The 18,431-nt window shown below is 40.6% G+C and overlaps 1 protein-coding gene across 7 annotated transcripts in view; it reads right to left on the reverse strand.

Moving 5' to 3' along the window:
• Positions 1-14,989, reverse strand: part of CYLD (CYLD lysine 63 deubiquitinase) — a 75,769-nt gene extending 60,780 nt beyond the window's left edge. For 3 of the 7 annotated variants that reach the window (XM_044256174.1, XM_044256173.1, XM_044256169.1), the window contains exons 1-5: positions 14,937-14,989; positions 14,222-14,302; positions 7,843-8,494; positions 6,342-6,644; positions 3,975-4,080 (exon numbers count right to left, since the gene is read on the reverse strand). In XM_044256174.1, coding sequence (XP_044112109.1) covers positions 3,975-4,080; positions 6,342-6,644; positions 7,843-8,346 — 913 coding nt within the window. In that variant the 5' untranslated portion in view covers positions 8,347-8,494; positions 14,222-14,302; positions 14,937-14,989. The other 4 variants (XM_044256170.1, XM_044256172.1, XM_044256175.1 and 1 more) reach the window with 4 other exon arrangements.
• Positions 14,990-18,431: the final 3,442 nt, after the last annotated feature.

Below are 18,431 nucleotides of genomic sequence, written 5' to 3' on the forward strand. Positions count from 1 at the left end.
AGAATAAAAGTCCAGAAATACATTACAGTATATGTAGGAATTGAGTATGGTAAAAGTGGCATCTCAAAGGAGTAGGAAACGATGAAATTTCTTTTAATTTTATTTACTTATTTGAGAGAGAGAAGGAGAGATAAAGCATGAGCAGGAAGAGGGAGAAGCAGACTCCCCACCAAGCAGGGAGCCCAATGCGGGGCTTGAATCCAGTACTCTGGGATCATGACCTGACCTGAAGACAGACACTTACCCAACTAAGATATCCAGGAGCCCCAGAAATAAACTTTTTAATCAAAAATGTTGGGACAACTGGGTAACTATCTGGGGGAGAAGGGACTAAATTGGCCCATAAATCACACTACATAGCACATGAAATAAAAATGTATCAGAAAGAGAGAGAGAATAAAACCACAAGAGTACTGGAAGAAAACATGGGGAAATTACTTTATAACCTTGGGGTAACTCAAAATATACAGGCCATTAAATCTGATAATACAACTATGTAAAAATTTTAAAATTCTGCATGGTAAAAACACCTAAAGCCAAGTCAAAATACATTACACTAAGTAAAATGAGATGTTTACAAAGGGCAAATACTATGATTCCACTTATATGAAGTATCCAAATAAACAAATTCATAAAGGCAGAAACTAGAGAATAGAAGTTACCAGAGGCTGAGAGAAGGGAGGAATGCGGTGTGATTTCTTAATGGGTATAGAGTTTCTGGTTGAGATGATGAAAAAGATCTTGAAATAGATAGTGGTGATGGTTTCACATCACAGTAAATGTATTTAATGTCACTGAACTGTACACCTATAAATGCTTAAAATGGTAAATACTGTTACGTTAATCTTACCACAATTTTTAAAAATGAGGGCAACCAGGCAAAAAGGACTAAGGACAAATGAGAGTTCCAAGAAGAGAACATTTGCAGCTCATATCACAAAAGTGTTTACTTCCTTAACACATAAAAAAGAAACTGGAAAAAAAACAATAATCCAATTTTTAACAAGACAAAGGTATTAATATACAGTTCAGAGAAAATTACAAATCGCCCTTAATCATATGAAAAGATGCTTCACCTCATTCATAAGAGAAATGGAAATTAAAACCATACTGAAACATACTTTTCACCTCTAAGAATAGAAGAAAAATTTAACAACATAGCCTCATGTCAAGTATATTAAAAAAGTCACTCTCCTACTCTACCTGATAAGAATATAAATTGTTGGGGTGCCTGGGTGGCTCAATGGGTTAAAGCCTCTGCCTTCGGCTCAAGTCATGATCCCAGAGTTCTGGGATCAAGTCCCACATCAGGCTCTCTGCTCAGCGGGGAACCTGCTTCCCCCTCCTCTCTCTCTGCCTGCCTCTTTGCCTACTTGTGATCTCTGTCAAATAAATAAATAAAATATTTTTTAAAAAAGAATATAAATTATTATTATATACACTACTTAAGACAATCTAATAATATTTAGAAAAATACAAATGCATGGACCTTTTCACCAAGCAACCCCACTTCTGGGAATCTGTCCGATCGATTTGCTAGCACATGTGGGAAACATACATGACAAGGTTATCACAGCATTATCTGTAATAGTAAAAAGTTAGACACTATCCAAGCATACATCAGTAGGAATCTAGTTAAATAAATATAATGGAAAATTATGCACTATAAAAAAAAAAAAAAACAACAGAAAAAGCACTTCTCTACTCAGATAAACAAAGAACTCCAAGACATAAATTTAAGAGAATAAAACAAGGTACAGAATAGTGTAAATAGTATTTTTTATATAAAAATGGAAGGGAAATATGTATGTTGTATAAAGAAATTCTGGAAAGATACACAAGAAAATAATACAAATAGCAGTGGAAGGCAAGGGATGGAGTAAGGAGGCAACAGAAGTGGAGGGACAGAATGGAAATGAGATATTTTACTGTACTTTTTATAATTCTGCTTTGAGATATAGAAATTTTTTCTTATTAGAAGTTATTTTAATGACTTCATAAGGGTTTCTAAGTCAAAGATATATGCATTAGTCAACTCAAATGACACAACATGCATTTCATTACATTTATGTCTTTTATCTCAAAGGAAAAAAACCCTAAACTTTTCTCCAGTGTGAAGTTTTTAAAGAGAAAGTATACTGATGTCTGTAACTTACTCTGAAACGCTTACAAAAATAAGACAGATCAGTGAACGGATAGAGGGATGGATACATGAGAAAGCAAGTACAATAAAACGTTCACTATAGAATCTTGGTGGCAGGTATAGGAATGTTCCGTCTAAAATTCAAGAAAAGCCAAGTATGGCAGACTTTTACAAACCAAAATCAAAATAAAGCTATTATTTGGATCCTATACACCCAAATATATTAATGTTCTCTGGCTGTAAAACTAAAAGCTGTAGTAGAAAGCATTTCCCAACTCAACAAAAGCAAGCATTTATTATTTGCCAACCAATGGGAAACAGGAAGGGCAAACAGGACAGACTTGAAGGAATCCTAAGGATCATCTAGCATTAGCCCCTTCGTTTTTACAAAAAAGATACTGAGGACCTGAAATGACCTGTGGGGAACTCAAAAGTGTTCTGTGTCAAATTTAGGAAGGGAAAAACAATGGCAGCAGAAAAATCATTTTTTTCGGCTATGATCCCTGCTATAGTAAAATTCAGCTTTTATGGAATTAGAGACAAAATATATTTCCATGGAAACAATATTCCCAAGTATCCATGTGAGGCTGAGAAGTATGCTTTTCTATGCAAGACTTCACATCCGAAGCGTACACACAGGATGTGGGGGGAGGGGGTACTAAAAAGCAGAGCTTTACAATCAGACGGGCCTGGATTTGAATTCTGGCTCTACCACTTACTGGATCCTAGCCAGTCTTAGCCCTAGCTAAGCCCTAGTTTTTGATCAGCAAAATGGGAATGATTAAGACCCTATAAATTTGTCAGGAATGTAAAGAAGTACAAATTATCTAATTCATGGATTCATATATTGGTGGCTACTGAACGTAGGCTTTCTAACACTTACTCATAGTTGCATAGTGCTCAATAAAAGGCACCACCTCTGAAAGCCTGTTAGTTTCATGAGTAACTTACTAGCAGCTGACTAGGCTGTAAATGGGATCCTACTAAAAGCAGAGGGAAGATGCTGTTGATTTCACCATTAACAGGAATTTATTAACTGGTTGACAGCAGCTATTAGGTGCCCTATGTTTCAGGTAAAATAAAAGGTTGCTTGATGGTTTGGGTATTTTTTTTTTAAAGATTTACTTATTTATCTGAGAGTGAAAGAGAAAGTATGAGCAGGAGGGGCAGAGGGAGAGAGAGAGAGAATCTCAAGCAGACTCATGCCAAGAACAGAGTCCAAGGCAAGGCTGCATCTCACCACCCTGAGATCATGGCCTAGGCCAAAACCAAGAGTCGGACACCATTGACTGCCCCACCTAGGCGCTCCTTAACTTTTTTTTTTTTTTTAAGATGTAAAGATGAGTGATCTATTTCTGACTATACAGCCATGAAGCCTGATCAATTACGCCATCTCAAAACTGAAGAAATCTCATAGGACCTCCAGCAAGAGTCCTCTCCCCAGTAGATCAGATCACATTACATGACTAACTTCTGCCTAAAGCTCTTCTGGTTTAAACCAGCTTCTCACTCGCTGTATTATCTGACCCTTCTAATAATCAGAAAGGGCCTTTTTCTCCCACTTAGAATAACCAGGTGATGAAAAGTTAATGATAATGTATAAATGCCAACCCACACCCACCTACTTTTGGAAATAAAAATCTGTAAGTGCCGTTTTCACTTGGGGGTAAGAAAGGATATTCTCTTTAATAACAATTCCATAATATATAAAAAGTCCAGTTTCAAAAATGCATCTTGAAGCTTGTATTTACATTCTCATAACAATAAACAGCTTAGAAACCTTGCCTTGTATTAATATATATATAATACATAAAACACAAAGAAAACATACCTGGGATAATATCATTGATGTGCAAGAGAATTGTACTTTCAACACTTGCAAAACTACAAAGCTGCACTCCATCAAATCTGCCATCCCAATTGCCAATAGGATTATCCTAGAAATCAAGTAATAGAATAAAGTTTTAAACTCTTCTCAATAAAACGTGAGTATGAACATCTACATTCTCCAGAAAAGGATCTCCCAAAAGATTTTACCCTGGCCAATTTTAACTATCTTTTCTAAAAGAAAAAAGAATATATCAGAAAGAATTGCCACAGTAATAAAGTTTTTGGTTTGTTTTTGTTTATTTGGTTTTTGTTTTGGTTTTAGTAAAAATGAGATCCAAGAATAATCAAGTTATAGTAAGCTCATAGATGAGCAAGAAATGGAAAGTAATCATCATACTTTACAACACATGCTAGACTGCATAACACCCATCTGCATGGGAAGATTGATTAATAATACATTGTTTCACTCAGAAATCTGCCTCCAATTAACCCTAGCTTGTTCTAATCACTCTTACACTCCCTGAGCACTTAAATATTCCATTTGAACCCCTGTATGCCCTTCTGTACAGAGAAAATCTATTTTTTAATGTTCTTTTGACATTGTAAGGATACGCAAGAGTTCCCTCCGAAACAGATTTTTACATTTAATTCTTTTATATTCCAATTAGCACGAAGTAGTACAGTGCTGTTCACAGAGCCAGACTAAGAGATGGGCCAGTCAGACAAGTGCCCTGAGCACCAATGTATATATAACAACATGCTGTCACTGGAAATAGATGGAGATGAAGAATACTGCGTTTGCCAGAACTTTCCTTTCAAGGATCATACTAGAGGGGGGGAATGTACAGTTGCACAGACCAAATGAAAGGCAGACAAAGGCAGTGGAGAAGCTGGTGGGGCAAAACTCTAGGCAGCCTGCCCCAAGGAAATAAGATGACCCTCAGGACTGCCAGCTAAGGAAGGGGAAGGCCTACAGGGTTTTCGCCAAGTATGAGGTCCAAACGACCTGAAGCAAGGGAAACTAACCCCAATGACCAGTGGCTTCTTTCTCTAACCCTCCCCCCAACCCAGCTCACAATCTCTTCTCAAAGTAAATATGAAAGGTGTGCTTTATCATTAGCTATCCTGAGGGACCCAAACATTTTCCTCTGTCTCTAACTTTTCACATGGCAAACGTTCAGTAAATGTTTGTTTAAACAACATAGTAATGTTTGTCTAATGGGTATCAAATGGCATTTCCTAGAATTTCCAAGCACCAGATAAACTGATGCTAAATATTCATACCTTACCAAACAATATGCCTGAGTAGATAAAAATAATCACAAAAACATCGTGAGTACAAGAGTCTATTAGTCACGATCTCTCCTAACTCATTCTAGTGTTTAAAAATTCTGTTTGAGTTCGTTCTTTCTACCTAACAAACTCTTGTCCGTAGTTCCAATCTATGATAAATGTTCTTAGATTCTTTCTTCTCCTTCTCTTCATGCCCACAGGTAACATTCAACTTGTCCTATTGGAATGTTTCCATTATGAACAAATAGGACAGTAAGGTAACATTAAAAATGACACAAAACAATGAACAAAAAAACACTGTAGGATTCCACTTATATGAGGTACCTAGAAAAGGCAAATTCACAGAGACGTAAAGTGGAATCCTGGCTACCAGCAGATTACTAGCTGAGATGGGTAATGGGAGGTAGCATTTAATGTGGACAGAGTTCCAGTGTGGGATGATGAAAAGCTCTGAAGACGGGGGTGATGGCTGCACAGCCCTGTGAATGTAATTAAATGCCATGCAACTATGAACTCAGAAATGGTGAAAATGGTAAATTTTATGTTACATATATTTTACCACCATGAAAAGAGATAATGAGATACTCTAATCATCTTTTCCTCTCAAGCAATGTGCTCTTCCTCTAAGCAGGTTATTTTCCATAACTGATGTTTACACTACTCATTAAAATCAGATCAGCCAATAAGATTTTGCAAAAATACTATACAAAGAGAACCACAGATTAGCGGGGAGAGAAAACAACCTTCGCAAAAAAAAAAAAAAAAAAGGGCATCGGATAACACATTTGCGTGGGTTGGTTTGTTTTTTTTCTGTTTACTGGTCAGCTATCATAGAACAAATTTAAGGATTGAAACATTATTCCAGTTTATTCAAGTTGGAAAAAAGAGTAAGTATAACTCTATATCTAGACTCCTGCCCCATCTCAATGTTCCTTTACCGAAGATAAATTAGAAGATGTTTTTTAAGTTACTCCAAATTAGTCCATTTTAAATATTCAGAGTGCTTAATTTGTACCTAAAATTGGTCATAAAACTGACAGACCCACAAAGAGAATACACTCCAAAAGTTTCTTACCATGTCCACACCAACAAAATATCCTAAGCTTTCTTTTCCTGGCAAGACATCACAGAATATAACTGTGCCAGACTCTATAGTTTCTCCAAGCTTCAAAGAAACTCTGGAGTTTATTTCCAGAGGGGGAAGTTCCATCTGCATTGTGTCCCCTGGACCTGCAAAATCACTTTCCAATCCATTGTCATCATCTTCTAGGATTTCTAGCTTGTCCAACGCAACAAATACGCCACAGTCTTCATCACACTGAAAAAGCTGTTTCCCTTGATATATCCCATCAGTGAAACCTTGGCCACGACCTTCTTCCTAGTTTTCAAATGAGAGGGAAAAAAAAATGATTGATAGATAAAGAGATGGAGGAAGATGACCCATAAGAAAAAAGATCCACTCTGGGGATTTCAGGGAAATCACTGGGAAAATTCTAAATGACACATACAAGAAATATAATTATTAGCAGCTGCTGTTGAACTGAGTGTCTAAAAAAGAATAAAGAGGAAGCTGTATCTGATGCTGAAATATAATTAATTAACTAATTAATTAAATTTAAAATCATAATTCCACTGTGAGAGAGCCTGGCTAGATTCTACACTGAGATTAGAACAATAATTTTGTCATAAAAAGAAAATTTTACTTTAAAAGAACAATAATATTAGCTCCATTTACTGAGTACTTACTATATATGCCCAACACCAGGCTGACTCTTGAATCAGCACATCACAAAAGCACCTCCGCTATCCAAAAACCAGGTATGTACTGGTTTCGCTATTTTACAGATGAGGAAGCAGATTTAGAGAAGTAGGTTGGATAAGTAACCTGGCAGCCCAGCTATTAAATAGCATAACTGGGATTCAAACCTCTGATTGTTTTACAATCACTGTTTTAAAAATTTAATCACTAAATAAGACATGAGATTCTATATGCAAGAATGTAAAAATGTAACTAACATTTAAGTTCTTGAGAATTAATATTAAGGAAATGTATCACAGAGTCCTTAGTTCATTCCAAGATGATTTTCACATAATTATGAGGGACGACCAAAGCACATTTAAGTAGCTGCACCTTACTTTTCTAAAATCTTATAGCTACTTTTCATTACTTAATAACACACACACTAAGAAAAACTGAGAAACCTACAGATGCTAATGTCACAAGATAATTAACAGTTTGTGGGGTGAGTAATTCAATTATAACTGGTAGAGTTCATTTTAAACACAGACAATGTTAAAATTTCTAAGATGTGAAAGCCTTGAATAGTTACAGGACCGGTGTATTTCCTACTATAGTAGGTCATTTTATAAAAAGTTCTCAATGCATCATCTTTGCATCATCTCAATTTATCATTAGGAAGTAAATCCTAAGAATTATGAATATTAAAAATTACAGAAGATTTCTGGAAAACGTTTTTGTTGTATTTAAAGGGGAAAAAACAATACATGTGAGCATACAAATATACACAGAAACAAACACACACACACAGCCCACTAAAACGGTTTATCAAACTTACCAGTAATTCTACTCCAAAGAATATTCCCGACACTGTCCTCTCTGCTAATAAGGGTCCTCTGAAGCGCACAACTCCAGGAAATTTTTCTTCCCCAGATCTCAGCTGTACTTTCACAGGGCAGCCCACATCTATCTGGAGGCCTTTACTTAGTCTGTTTCTGTTCTTAAACAGGCTGAACCTCTCTTCACAATTGGTAATTGCCAAAAGCAACTCTGTGAACTTTTCATTTATTTCTACGACATCCTTTTCATCAACAAAGAGAACTGCATGTGGTTGCTCTAAAATTTTTAATCCAATCTGATTTTTCTTGCCTTTTGCCGAAGGAATCCTCGAGTGCCCCACAGAACGATCCTGGATATACTGTCCTATACTCCCCTTTGGTACCTTAAGGAGCTTTTGTGTTTGTTTGTCTGTGACACTGCATTCTTGAAGAAGCAAATAAAAAATCCGCTCTTCCCAGTAGGGTGAAGTTACTTTTTCTTGGCTCCATAAGCCTGAACTCATTGTGACATTAACTCCAAAATATTAACTCAAAAAAAATGGAACTACTAAGTTTGTAGTAAAACCGCAAAAGATAAATTCACTGGCAGTCCCAAAGCACGTTTTTAGCAATTTGGTGTCCATGCTGTAAAAAGACAGCAAAGCAAAATGCCTAGAGGACAAGCAAAGAGAAACTTTACACTTTATTCTACATGAGCTAAAATTAAGATTAAAGACTTCTTAAGATCTCATTCTATTAGTAAAAACACACACATAAATGAAATACTTCCAAATGTACCTAAAAAGGTTAAAAGACATACAGTACTTGCATCTACCATAATTTTGCATCTTTAATTAAGGAAAGCCAATTGTAAAGTATCTTCAAAGATAATACAACAGTGTTCGTTTCCAAGGCAATGAAATTTATTAAATCAAATTTGAATAACAGATAACATATACATATTTAAATAGAATTTTTAACTTTAAAAAATAGCATTTTTAATAGATCCTGCCTAACTTAAATGAATAAGCTTGTATTTTGGCAGAACACACATAAATCAAAAAGGCTGTTAATTCTCTACACACAGTTTAAGTAAAAAGTTACCCACCCTAATTATTATGATAAACTTCTTTTATCAAAAAAATGATGAATCATATTCTGAAAGCTTAACCATGATTCGTTTATCTATGTTCCATATTTCAATAATGGATCATTTATTTGCTCTCCAATTTCATTTCCTTCATCATGCACATTTTGCCCTTAGATAAGCAGATGTTAATCACATTAATCAGAGCCATCATTTAATTTCTCAAAATCTCAAATAGTTTAAATCTGATTATAGTAAAGATGTCTTTAAAAATCAATTCTGTAGCCACTAAAACTTGGACTACATAACAAGGAATAAAACTGTAATACAGTAACAAATATCGAACTTTTTATACCACAATTTTAACTATGTCATCCTTGAAACAAATACAAAAAGATCATTACTTTTTCAGTTTCAAATTTTCATCTAAAATTTTTACAATACTAATCTTTCACAATTAAAATAACCTTCTCAACCCTACTTTAACTGATGGTTAAAAATGATACAATTTCATCAAATCAAATTAAGATTAAGTTAATTATCTTACTGAAAAATTTTTTTATGTATTCTGGGTCACATGAGTGTGGCCATTTGGTTTCTAAATACAGTTACTCATTCCATCCTTCTTTTTGGGGAGGGTGGCAGGGAGGGGTAGAAGGAGAGGGAGAGAGAGAGAATCTAAAGCAGGCTCCATGCCTAGCAGAGCCCGATGCAGGCCTCAATCTCATAACCCTGAGTTCATGACCTGAGCAGAAATTAGGAGTCAGATGTTTTACCAGCTAAGCCACCCAGGTGCCCCTCCATCCTTCTTTGAGGTAGAGGTATCCATTTCCATTCAATTTCACTCCAGCAGTTGAGAGCACTACCATATTTATCTATTTTATTCTTGGAATTTAGAAATAAATACTCCTAAAACTAAAGAACCACATTTTGACTTTAATATTTGAACTTAATGATAAATAATCCGGCAAATCTATACATGGACTGCGTCCTTAGATAATGATGTACTCTAGAATTGGTCAAGTGCTTTTAAAAGTCTGTCCCCCCACAACCCAGAATGAGACATGCAAGTTACCTGAGACAGGATGAAAAGTTTGGCATCTCTTTAAAACAACATTATTGAAATATCGTGTAACACTTAATAAAGGCAGGGGCAGAGCTGGTGTAAAGTGGTTCTCTCTCTCTCTCTCTCTCTCGCTCTCGCTCTCTCTTGCTCTTTTCCCCCCTTTCTTTATAATGTGTTTGTCTTAATTCCACTTGAGGGCACTGTCTACTTCAGCAGGAACAGAATCAATTTATATTTGCCACTTACATAAAACACCTGTGGAAATCCCTATCTTGGCACCATCATAAACCCCAAAATCCCTCACTGAAAGCTACCGAGAGACCTAAACCCTTAATTTGGCTGTATTCCTTTAAAGCACCAAAATGATTGATTTGTTATTTCTGACTAAAATTCTTCTCAAATGCCAACAAGTGTTCTTTTCTGAATCATCAAATTATCAATATGAATATAAGCTCTCATGTACTCTCAAGACGCAAAGATGTTGGTGACTTTGTTAAAAGGCTTGACGTTATGCTTTCTGAGTTTCTGGGTCTGCTTTCTACAGATTTATAATCTCTGATTTTCCCTTGCAATCAGCCATTTTCTGTGGTTTCCTACAAGGTGCATTTGACTCATTCTGTGGCCTTGTTGCTTTCTACCTTACTCCTTCTAACCAGTTCTGAGAAGCCAGGCGATGAACAAACAACAATAACTGAAAGAGGTATACATAAATTCTGAACAGCCTTTCAGGAGTGAAGCACAGAGGCCTGGCTCCATGGACAGGGTCTGGGTTACTCCCAGAAGGCTGAGATGGTCACAAAGAAATTTCTGAAAAAGGGAGTTGTTTTGTTCTCTTTATAAATGTATTTAAATATTTTTGGCCAAAAATTGCTTTTCAAGTATGGTAATTCTCTTTAGAAAAGAAATTACTTTTTAAAATTCCTAAAAATTATATCTTCAAATAATAGGAACATCCCTGAATCTTAATATTATATGCCCATGATTTCTACTCCGTTGGTTCCCCAGCTTAACAAGTCATGTCATGATCAAAAACAAAACCAGTGGGTAATGAAATATGACCAAGATGAAATTAAATTACTCTATGTAATGCATTAGGACGCTATGGTTTATATGAATTTGGTTACAGAAGTGTTTTTTGCTAATCGTTTAAGAGACAGTCCACAGTATAATTTAATATAACTCCTTTGGATTATAAAAAAAGGTGGAAGGCAATTTACCAATCATTATTAAGAACCATCTTTTACAGCAAACACACGGGAGCAGCTTTGCTCTAACCTGCATTAGCGGAAGGGGGAGAGGCCTTCACCTTAATAAGCACAGGGGTCATGTCAGACCACTGGAGCAGCCAGAGCAAAAGTTTATAAAACATGTAAAAAGCAATATCCAAAAATAAAAAGGCTGTGGTATTTCCTCTTTTAGAAAGCACACATTGAGAGAATAACTGGAATTACCATGTTAAACAGTGATTCTCTTCATTGCAACTGATAGTTTGAGAAAGGTGAATGGAGAATTTTATGACTCCAGAGCTATACAAGATAATAAATTTAATGGTAGTGAATATCTCAATATACTGCCATTACAGCAGAAATAGGTTAATAAAGAGACTTTCTTCCACTGCAGAAATGAGTAGAATGACAACGTTCTTTCACTGGATATGCACGACAGTTAGATTGAGTCTTAAGAACCCCAAGCAGTAAAATCTAAAGACAACATGGGAAAAATTCAAAAGCCATTGTCAACGAGTTCTTTATCGATCAAGGTTTCTCAGTTTGTTTAGTATTTTTGTGCACTCAGCACAGTGTTAGATGCTGAGAAGTATGGCATTTTTAAGGTCTGATAAGTGCCCTACTTTATGTTCTCTTACTACCTTTCAGGTCTAATTGGTTTAAAATTGCCTCTAATTACACTTTGAATGTAAATATACCACAAGTGATTCATCTAAATGCCTTCACACTTATTTCAGGCTGGAAAATTGAGTGATTATGAATATCCTGATCATTACTCTAAGTACTGAATGAAAATTACCAAAGAGGTGGAATGCAATGATATATTTAACCCTAAACCATATTGAACAGAAGAAGGCCTTTCCTTTGACAACATCTGAGATGAGGGACTGGTTCAGGGTCACAAAGACTTGAAAGTATATCTGGTTATTTGAGCTTGTCTAGATTCTGAACAAAGGAGAGTTTAACTGTATTAAAATAAAGCCATTAAACCAAGACACAAATACTTATCAGTTTCCTAACAATGCAATGAAAAGATGGTCAAGAAATATGTTTTATACAAAAATATTAAAGGTCAGAATTACCACTTTCTAAAAGATAATATACAGTACACACAAACAGCATTAGCTACATACAACTGACAATGGTTATCTAGAAAGTACAATGTCTTTTTAATTCCCAAGCTATCAGGTTATACTGCTCAAAGAACCTCACTAGAGAAAACAAAGACAGATCTAATTCAAGAACGTTTTGCATCTTCTCAAATATCCCAACTAAAAACCACAGAAGACTATCTAAATCAGAATAAAACTTACAGTACGAAAATACTGCCCCCAATTATAAGCGGCAAAGAGACAGAAGGTCAGCGTGAACGCCAAAGAAAGAAGACACACAGGTCTTTTTCCAAAAGCTTCTAGATAGCTAGAATATCACCATTTTAAGGAAGAATCTCTCTCACTAAAAGAATAACTTGTTCTACCACTAAACAGCTAAAAACAGAAAAACAGAGATTCCATGACCAGAAAAGAGTCATCTTTATCTTTCCACACCTACTATGTCCCAAGTGCACAAGTATTCCATTCCTAAAACAAGCGGGATTTATAACGTTTAAAAAAAGAGTCTGGCTCCCGTATCTGCATGTATATTCAAGGCAGAACAGGGAACCCCGCAGTCTCCCTAGAGTTAAGCCCTGCCACTACACTTCCAAACTGGGAACTCCCACAAGTCCTTCATCTTCGTATTCCTAGTGCCAAACCACTGCCTAACATGTAAGGGGCATTCAGTACGTGTAAAATGAATGAATGATCTGGTTAACTCAGGTGATAAAAGTGAAAGCCAAAAATCCATTTCCTCATCCTAAGTGTTTAAGTGATTAAAAGCTTATCTTCCAGCTTAAAAAGGAAATATATATATATATATATATATATATATACACATACATACATACATATATATATGTATATATATACATAAAACTTCGAATAAATGAAGTCCAGTCAATGTTTACCCCCACTGCATTGCTACACACATGAGAAAAACAAGACAAATTTCACAATTACAAAAACAAGTTGCTGTGAGGTTCCTCTGACGCTGGTTTCCTAGGTCTTCACACCATGTGTGATGCCTATAAATTCTGTGTAACCCGGGAAAATACCTTGACAAATTTAAGAAGAAACTGTGGCAATCAGGAACAAAATACTCATCATTCGACGAATAGGATAATTACTCCTTTCTCTCTTCTTATGATAAGGACTTTGCCAAGTCAAGCGAAATCACAGTTCAGGCATGTCGGACCCTAAGAAATCACTGCTGCTGAATGTTTGCTTTATATCATACTGCCCTGGTCTTATCAGCTTTCCACAAAAGTTGCCATCCTACAGGAAGGCTTCTTCAGGGGAATACTATAACATTTCGCAGCAGACCCTCGGAGAACGTTCTGGGTGATATCAACATTCAACAGTACACGAGCTTCCACAAGTATTCCCAGCAATCGTTTTCTCCTAATACTGTTCTAGTTCCAATCCACCCACCACGCAGTGGGGACTTGGCAGCCTAATCCTCAGGGCCATTCAGTCTACTTGGGGCGTGAGGGGGTGTGCAGAAAACCAACACTTGAATGAACACCCTCCCTCAAGGCCCGGATTCTTCTCGGGGAGCCAACGACTGCCAAAGGAACAATCTTATTAAGATCTCTATTAGCCCGAATTCAAAAGCAAGGTAAGGAATGCTTCTTAGCTGAGCTAAGGAGACAACTTTTCCAGGGAGAACTGGGGAAAGAGGATGGCGGCGGGGATGGTGGGCGCTGAGAGATTGAAAGCCTCGGTGGCTGAAAGATGACAACCATCCTGAAACATGCAAATGCCACAGGGTGGAATAGAAAAGATGCCAAGTACATGAATAACCGGGCAGCTGACCCAGCTGAGAAACCAATCCAGGAACACTCTCTTCTGTCAAGACTTCCTGATCTCCCCACGGATCGTTAACATGATGAAAAAGGAAAACCGGAGGACGGAAAAGAATACCTTGTTTCGACAGAGCACACCTTTCAACTCAACAACGCCAGGTTGTTGTAGAGCACCATCCTCACCCTGGAAAGGGGGAAACTGAAAGAAAAAGCAGAACACGCCATTAACGAGGCCAGAACCCTGACAGCTCCTCCTGGACAGGAGCCACAAACACCCCGCAAAGCGACCGATCGATACGCCCCTGGGCATACGAGAGAGAAGATACTACAGCCCAGGGCTCTCGAGGCCAACAGGGGAGGCCCGTGCCTCAGTTTCCCCATCTGTACATGGGGGCCGGCGGAGAAGACGATCTCCTGCGCGGCTCCCACCCCGAGTCCTCTGTCTTCCGGAGGTCCCGGCGGCGGCGACCACGCTCCCACCGCTCCGGAGCCCTCTCAGGAAGCCCGGGGGGGGGGGGGTGGGGGGGGGGGGAACCCCGGGGGTGAGGAAGCTCGGGCTGACGTCAGCGGGCTCAGCACCCCGCGGGCCTGGCCGGCTCCCGGCCAGGGCAACTAACGGGCCGGCGCCGAGGGCCCGACGGCCGCGGCGGCGGCAGAAGGCGCCCCGAGGCCGGGGAGGGACGCCCGAGAGGACCCAGCCGCCTGCTTCTCGCCGCTTCAGTCGCCCGCTCACTCACTCACCTCCGGCAGCGGGGCGTCGCCCCTTCCCCAGTCTCGCTAGCCCTCGTCCCAGTCCGGCCCCGGCGCCCCACACCCACCGCCTTAATATTTACCTCCGACGCGCGGCCCGGGCGCAGCCGAACCTGCTACCTGGGCCCGCCCCCACCTGCCCCGCCTCCGAGCCTCCCGGGGCGGGAGGTGTGGAGAGAGAGAGAGAGAGAGAGTGGGAGCGGGGGCGAGGGGCAACCGCCGCACTGACCAATCGCAGCCCGAGAAGCGTTCCTGTGCACGCTCTGATTGGGCAGCCCTGTGACAGACCTTCCTCCAATGGCTGCCGGCCCGGAGCCGGCTGAAGGGACTTTCCGCTCCGTCAAGCTCGGTCGAGCAAAAGGGAAAGCGGAGGGGAGGGAAGGAGGAGCGGGGGAGGTGGGCGGGGAGCTCTGGCTGATTGGGCAAGAGGCTGCGGATGCCGCGTCACCATTGGTCGACACCAGAGCCGGGGCGGGGCGCCGTGCTACTCCCGGCTCCACCTCCCAGGCCCGGGTCCTGGCGCTTGACTTAGCTGTCAAAACTCCTGCAGAGAGTTTGGGTCTGGGGTGATGCGAGCTGGGAATAGGATTTCAGGATTCCATGGAAAAGCAAAGCTTTAGAATCAGACTTAAATGTGAATGCTTTGTGCTTTTAATTAGTAACCTCTTGACGTGAGATTCTCACGACCACGCTAAGCCTCAGTATCCCCATCTGTAAAATGGAGATAACAGTCATCACCTGTCCTACAGAACCGCTGTGAAACCCTGTAGGTAAAGTTTTCCGATACACAGCAGGAGCTCAGTCGTTTTGAATCTCTTCTCCCTCAGATTCTGCCCGGGACCTCTGCTGCTTCGAAACCTCTGTCGCCACCTATCCCAGTTTGGAGGGAGGTCTCCCTAGGGTGGCGAAGAAGGGATTTCCACCGGCTGCCTCACTCAGCTCTGCACCCCTGGCCACCAGCCAGGACTTGGGGTGTAGTTAAGGATCCTTCAATTAGAAGGGAGGTTTCTGATTCCCAAAAGTGCTCAAAATATTTAAGGAAGTGCTTTTTATAATCAGTCCCAGAGCCTTGCTTCAGAGCATGCCTTGCTGCACTGGATACTCCTGTTAATTAATTCCTTCTCCTTTGACATTTTAAGTACCAATTATAGGAGAAGGTGATTAATACTGAGGAAAGAAGAGGGGCGTGTGTATTTAATCATGAGAGGGAAAATTTCCCCAGTGGAAAGTGACATTTCTGAAGATCTGGGCAGTTTAAACCAGCAAGTACATAAAAGAAGTCACATGAGTGATTACTAACAGTACTAGTCCACAGGCCACCCACCTCCCTGGCCCTCAGCACCGAGGATGAAAGGGACATCTTTTGAAAACCTAAGCCTCAATGCACTCTTGTCTTTCCCTCGTTCATTCTTATCCTGTGTCCTGAGTTTCATGACCTCAGTGATGTAGAAAGCAATAAAATGGACATCAGCAGGCCTGGCTCACAGCGTGGCCTTAGGCGACACTGTTCCCTCCTGGCTCTAGATTCTCCAATAAAGTCAGGAGGACTCATAGGTCACCATCTGGCTGTCTGGGCTAACAATTCAGCCTGAAGACGATTTTTGCTTGACCTGTACAGTGAGGAGGAGGAAGGAGAAGAGGGAGTGGAGTGGGAGAGAAAGAGTTTGAATCCTTTAAGACAGGGCAGTCTCCCTTTCCCCTGTTTGCCACACTGCTCACCATTCCCTAGCTTATTCACCTGGCACATTTCTCTCCTTTTTCTCTACTGGCCCCCAAAGATCAGTTTGCCACCCCTGGACGAAGACGTCTTCAAGCTCTTTCTGATGATCGTACTTGGTGCTGCTGAGCCTGCTGCTTTCTGCCCTACCTGCCCGCTGTGAGAGCCCTTGCTCAGTCCTCCTGCGACCCATTCCTTGAATCAGACAGTGTCAAAGCCTGACTTCATCCAAGAGATATTCTTCCAAGCCAGGCCCGATAAACAAGGCTTATCTCAATTACCATCTCCCATAATGACTGCCTAGAACATTGTGTTGAAAACAATTCTAAAACTGTATTCAGGCTCTCCGGGGAAAAGAGATGTCTGCCAGGGGATAAGATGGGGGAATAGTGTCATGGTGCTATTATTTGCAATCCTTGCTAAGCCAGCCTCTCCTTTTACAGAGAGGAGATTAAGGTCCAGAGAGGGAAAATAACTTGTCCCAGGTCACCCAGGAGATGAGCTGAGACGCTGATTGTCCTGATTTTGAGTCAGGATCTTTCCAGCTCTGTTGGAACAAATTCTCCAACTGCAATGCCTCTCCTTTCTGCTTTCCAATCCTCCCCTGGTTTCAGGCATAACCAAAGTCCACCCTCTTCCAAGGGTCTTTGCAGATGGCCCCAGACCCTGTTGTTGATCCCCTCCACCTCCACACAGCCTGTTCCACTGCTGGCTGAACTACCGAGCATGGACCAAGAAACACGGGGCGTCTGAGAGAGAGGCCACCCATACCCTCTGGCAAGGAAGGGCAGACCTTAAAGGACTAGCTCCGAGATCACGTCCTGGAGTGAGCCCCAGAACAAGAACTGTTCTGAGCACACGTAAGAGGCGGTTGGGCACTGAGGGCAGGCCTGTTCGAGGAAGTCAACTATAAGATGAAATAAGGAAGATGACTAGCAGCCCAGGGGGAAGGGGAGCACTTCGGGCAAAGGGAACAAGGCTGTGCATGACGACGTTGAAGGAACCAAAAGAGGCAGAGCACAGTAAATGGGGGCACAAAAGAGCCCGGCAGGTAGGACCCTGAGAGTCGAGTTTTGATCTCTAACTTACGAACAGGATCCCGTTGAAGGATTTTAATAGGGTAATTAGCTCTGATTCTAAACCGTCTTGCATAGTTCTCATTGAACACAGCAGGAACCCAACCAAAAGCCACTGGATTAAATGGAGCTCTTTCTCCCAAGAGCTGGAAACCTGGTGGCCTGGGAGGGACCTATGACTTGGAGTAACACCCACGCAGGCCCCCAGCAAACCTTCTCAGTAACACGATTAACCGTCATTTCTGAGACGCTGCCCCGTGCTCCCCAAATGGCTACCACAGGCTACCTCTTACTTCCAGCCTCACAAAATTCAGTGTTGCAGATGGTACTGCCCGCTTAGTTAGCATCTCCGCCCTACAGAGCCAGAAGGGAGCTCCTGATACTCCTCCACTCCCCCTGAAGTCCTTCTGTTTTCCCCATCCCAGGAAATGGCAACTCCTGGCTATTCATGCAGCTTCCCATGGTTCCAGGCATTTCCCTCCCATTCCTGGGATAGGGGCATTCGGCATAAACTCCAAACCAGGGGGCTAATGAATGAGCTCTGAATCACAGGGCTAACTGAACCAAGCATCCCCACAGGCAAGGAGACCGCATGGGCCTTTTCTCCATACAGCCCAGCCTGGTGTTTCAGTCCATGGATGAGTCTGCCATTCCAAGGATGAGCTTGTCTCTTAGCTGTGGGGGTGGTGGGGGGTGGGTCTCCAGGTGCAACTGAACATGCTGTCTGGGGGCTTTTACTCCGGTTACCCAAAAGCTCTTTTTGATAAGATAAAAGTGATTACTTT

Source organism: Neovison vison, chromosome 7, assembly GCF_020171115.1.
Source record: "Neovison vison isolate M4711 chromosome 7, ASM_NN_V1, whole genome shotgun sequence".
NCBI lineage: Eukaryota > Metazoa > Chordata > Mammalia > Carnivora > Mustelidae > Neogale > Neogale vison.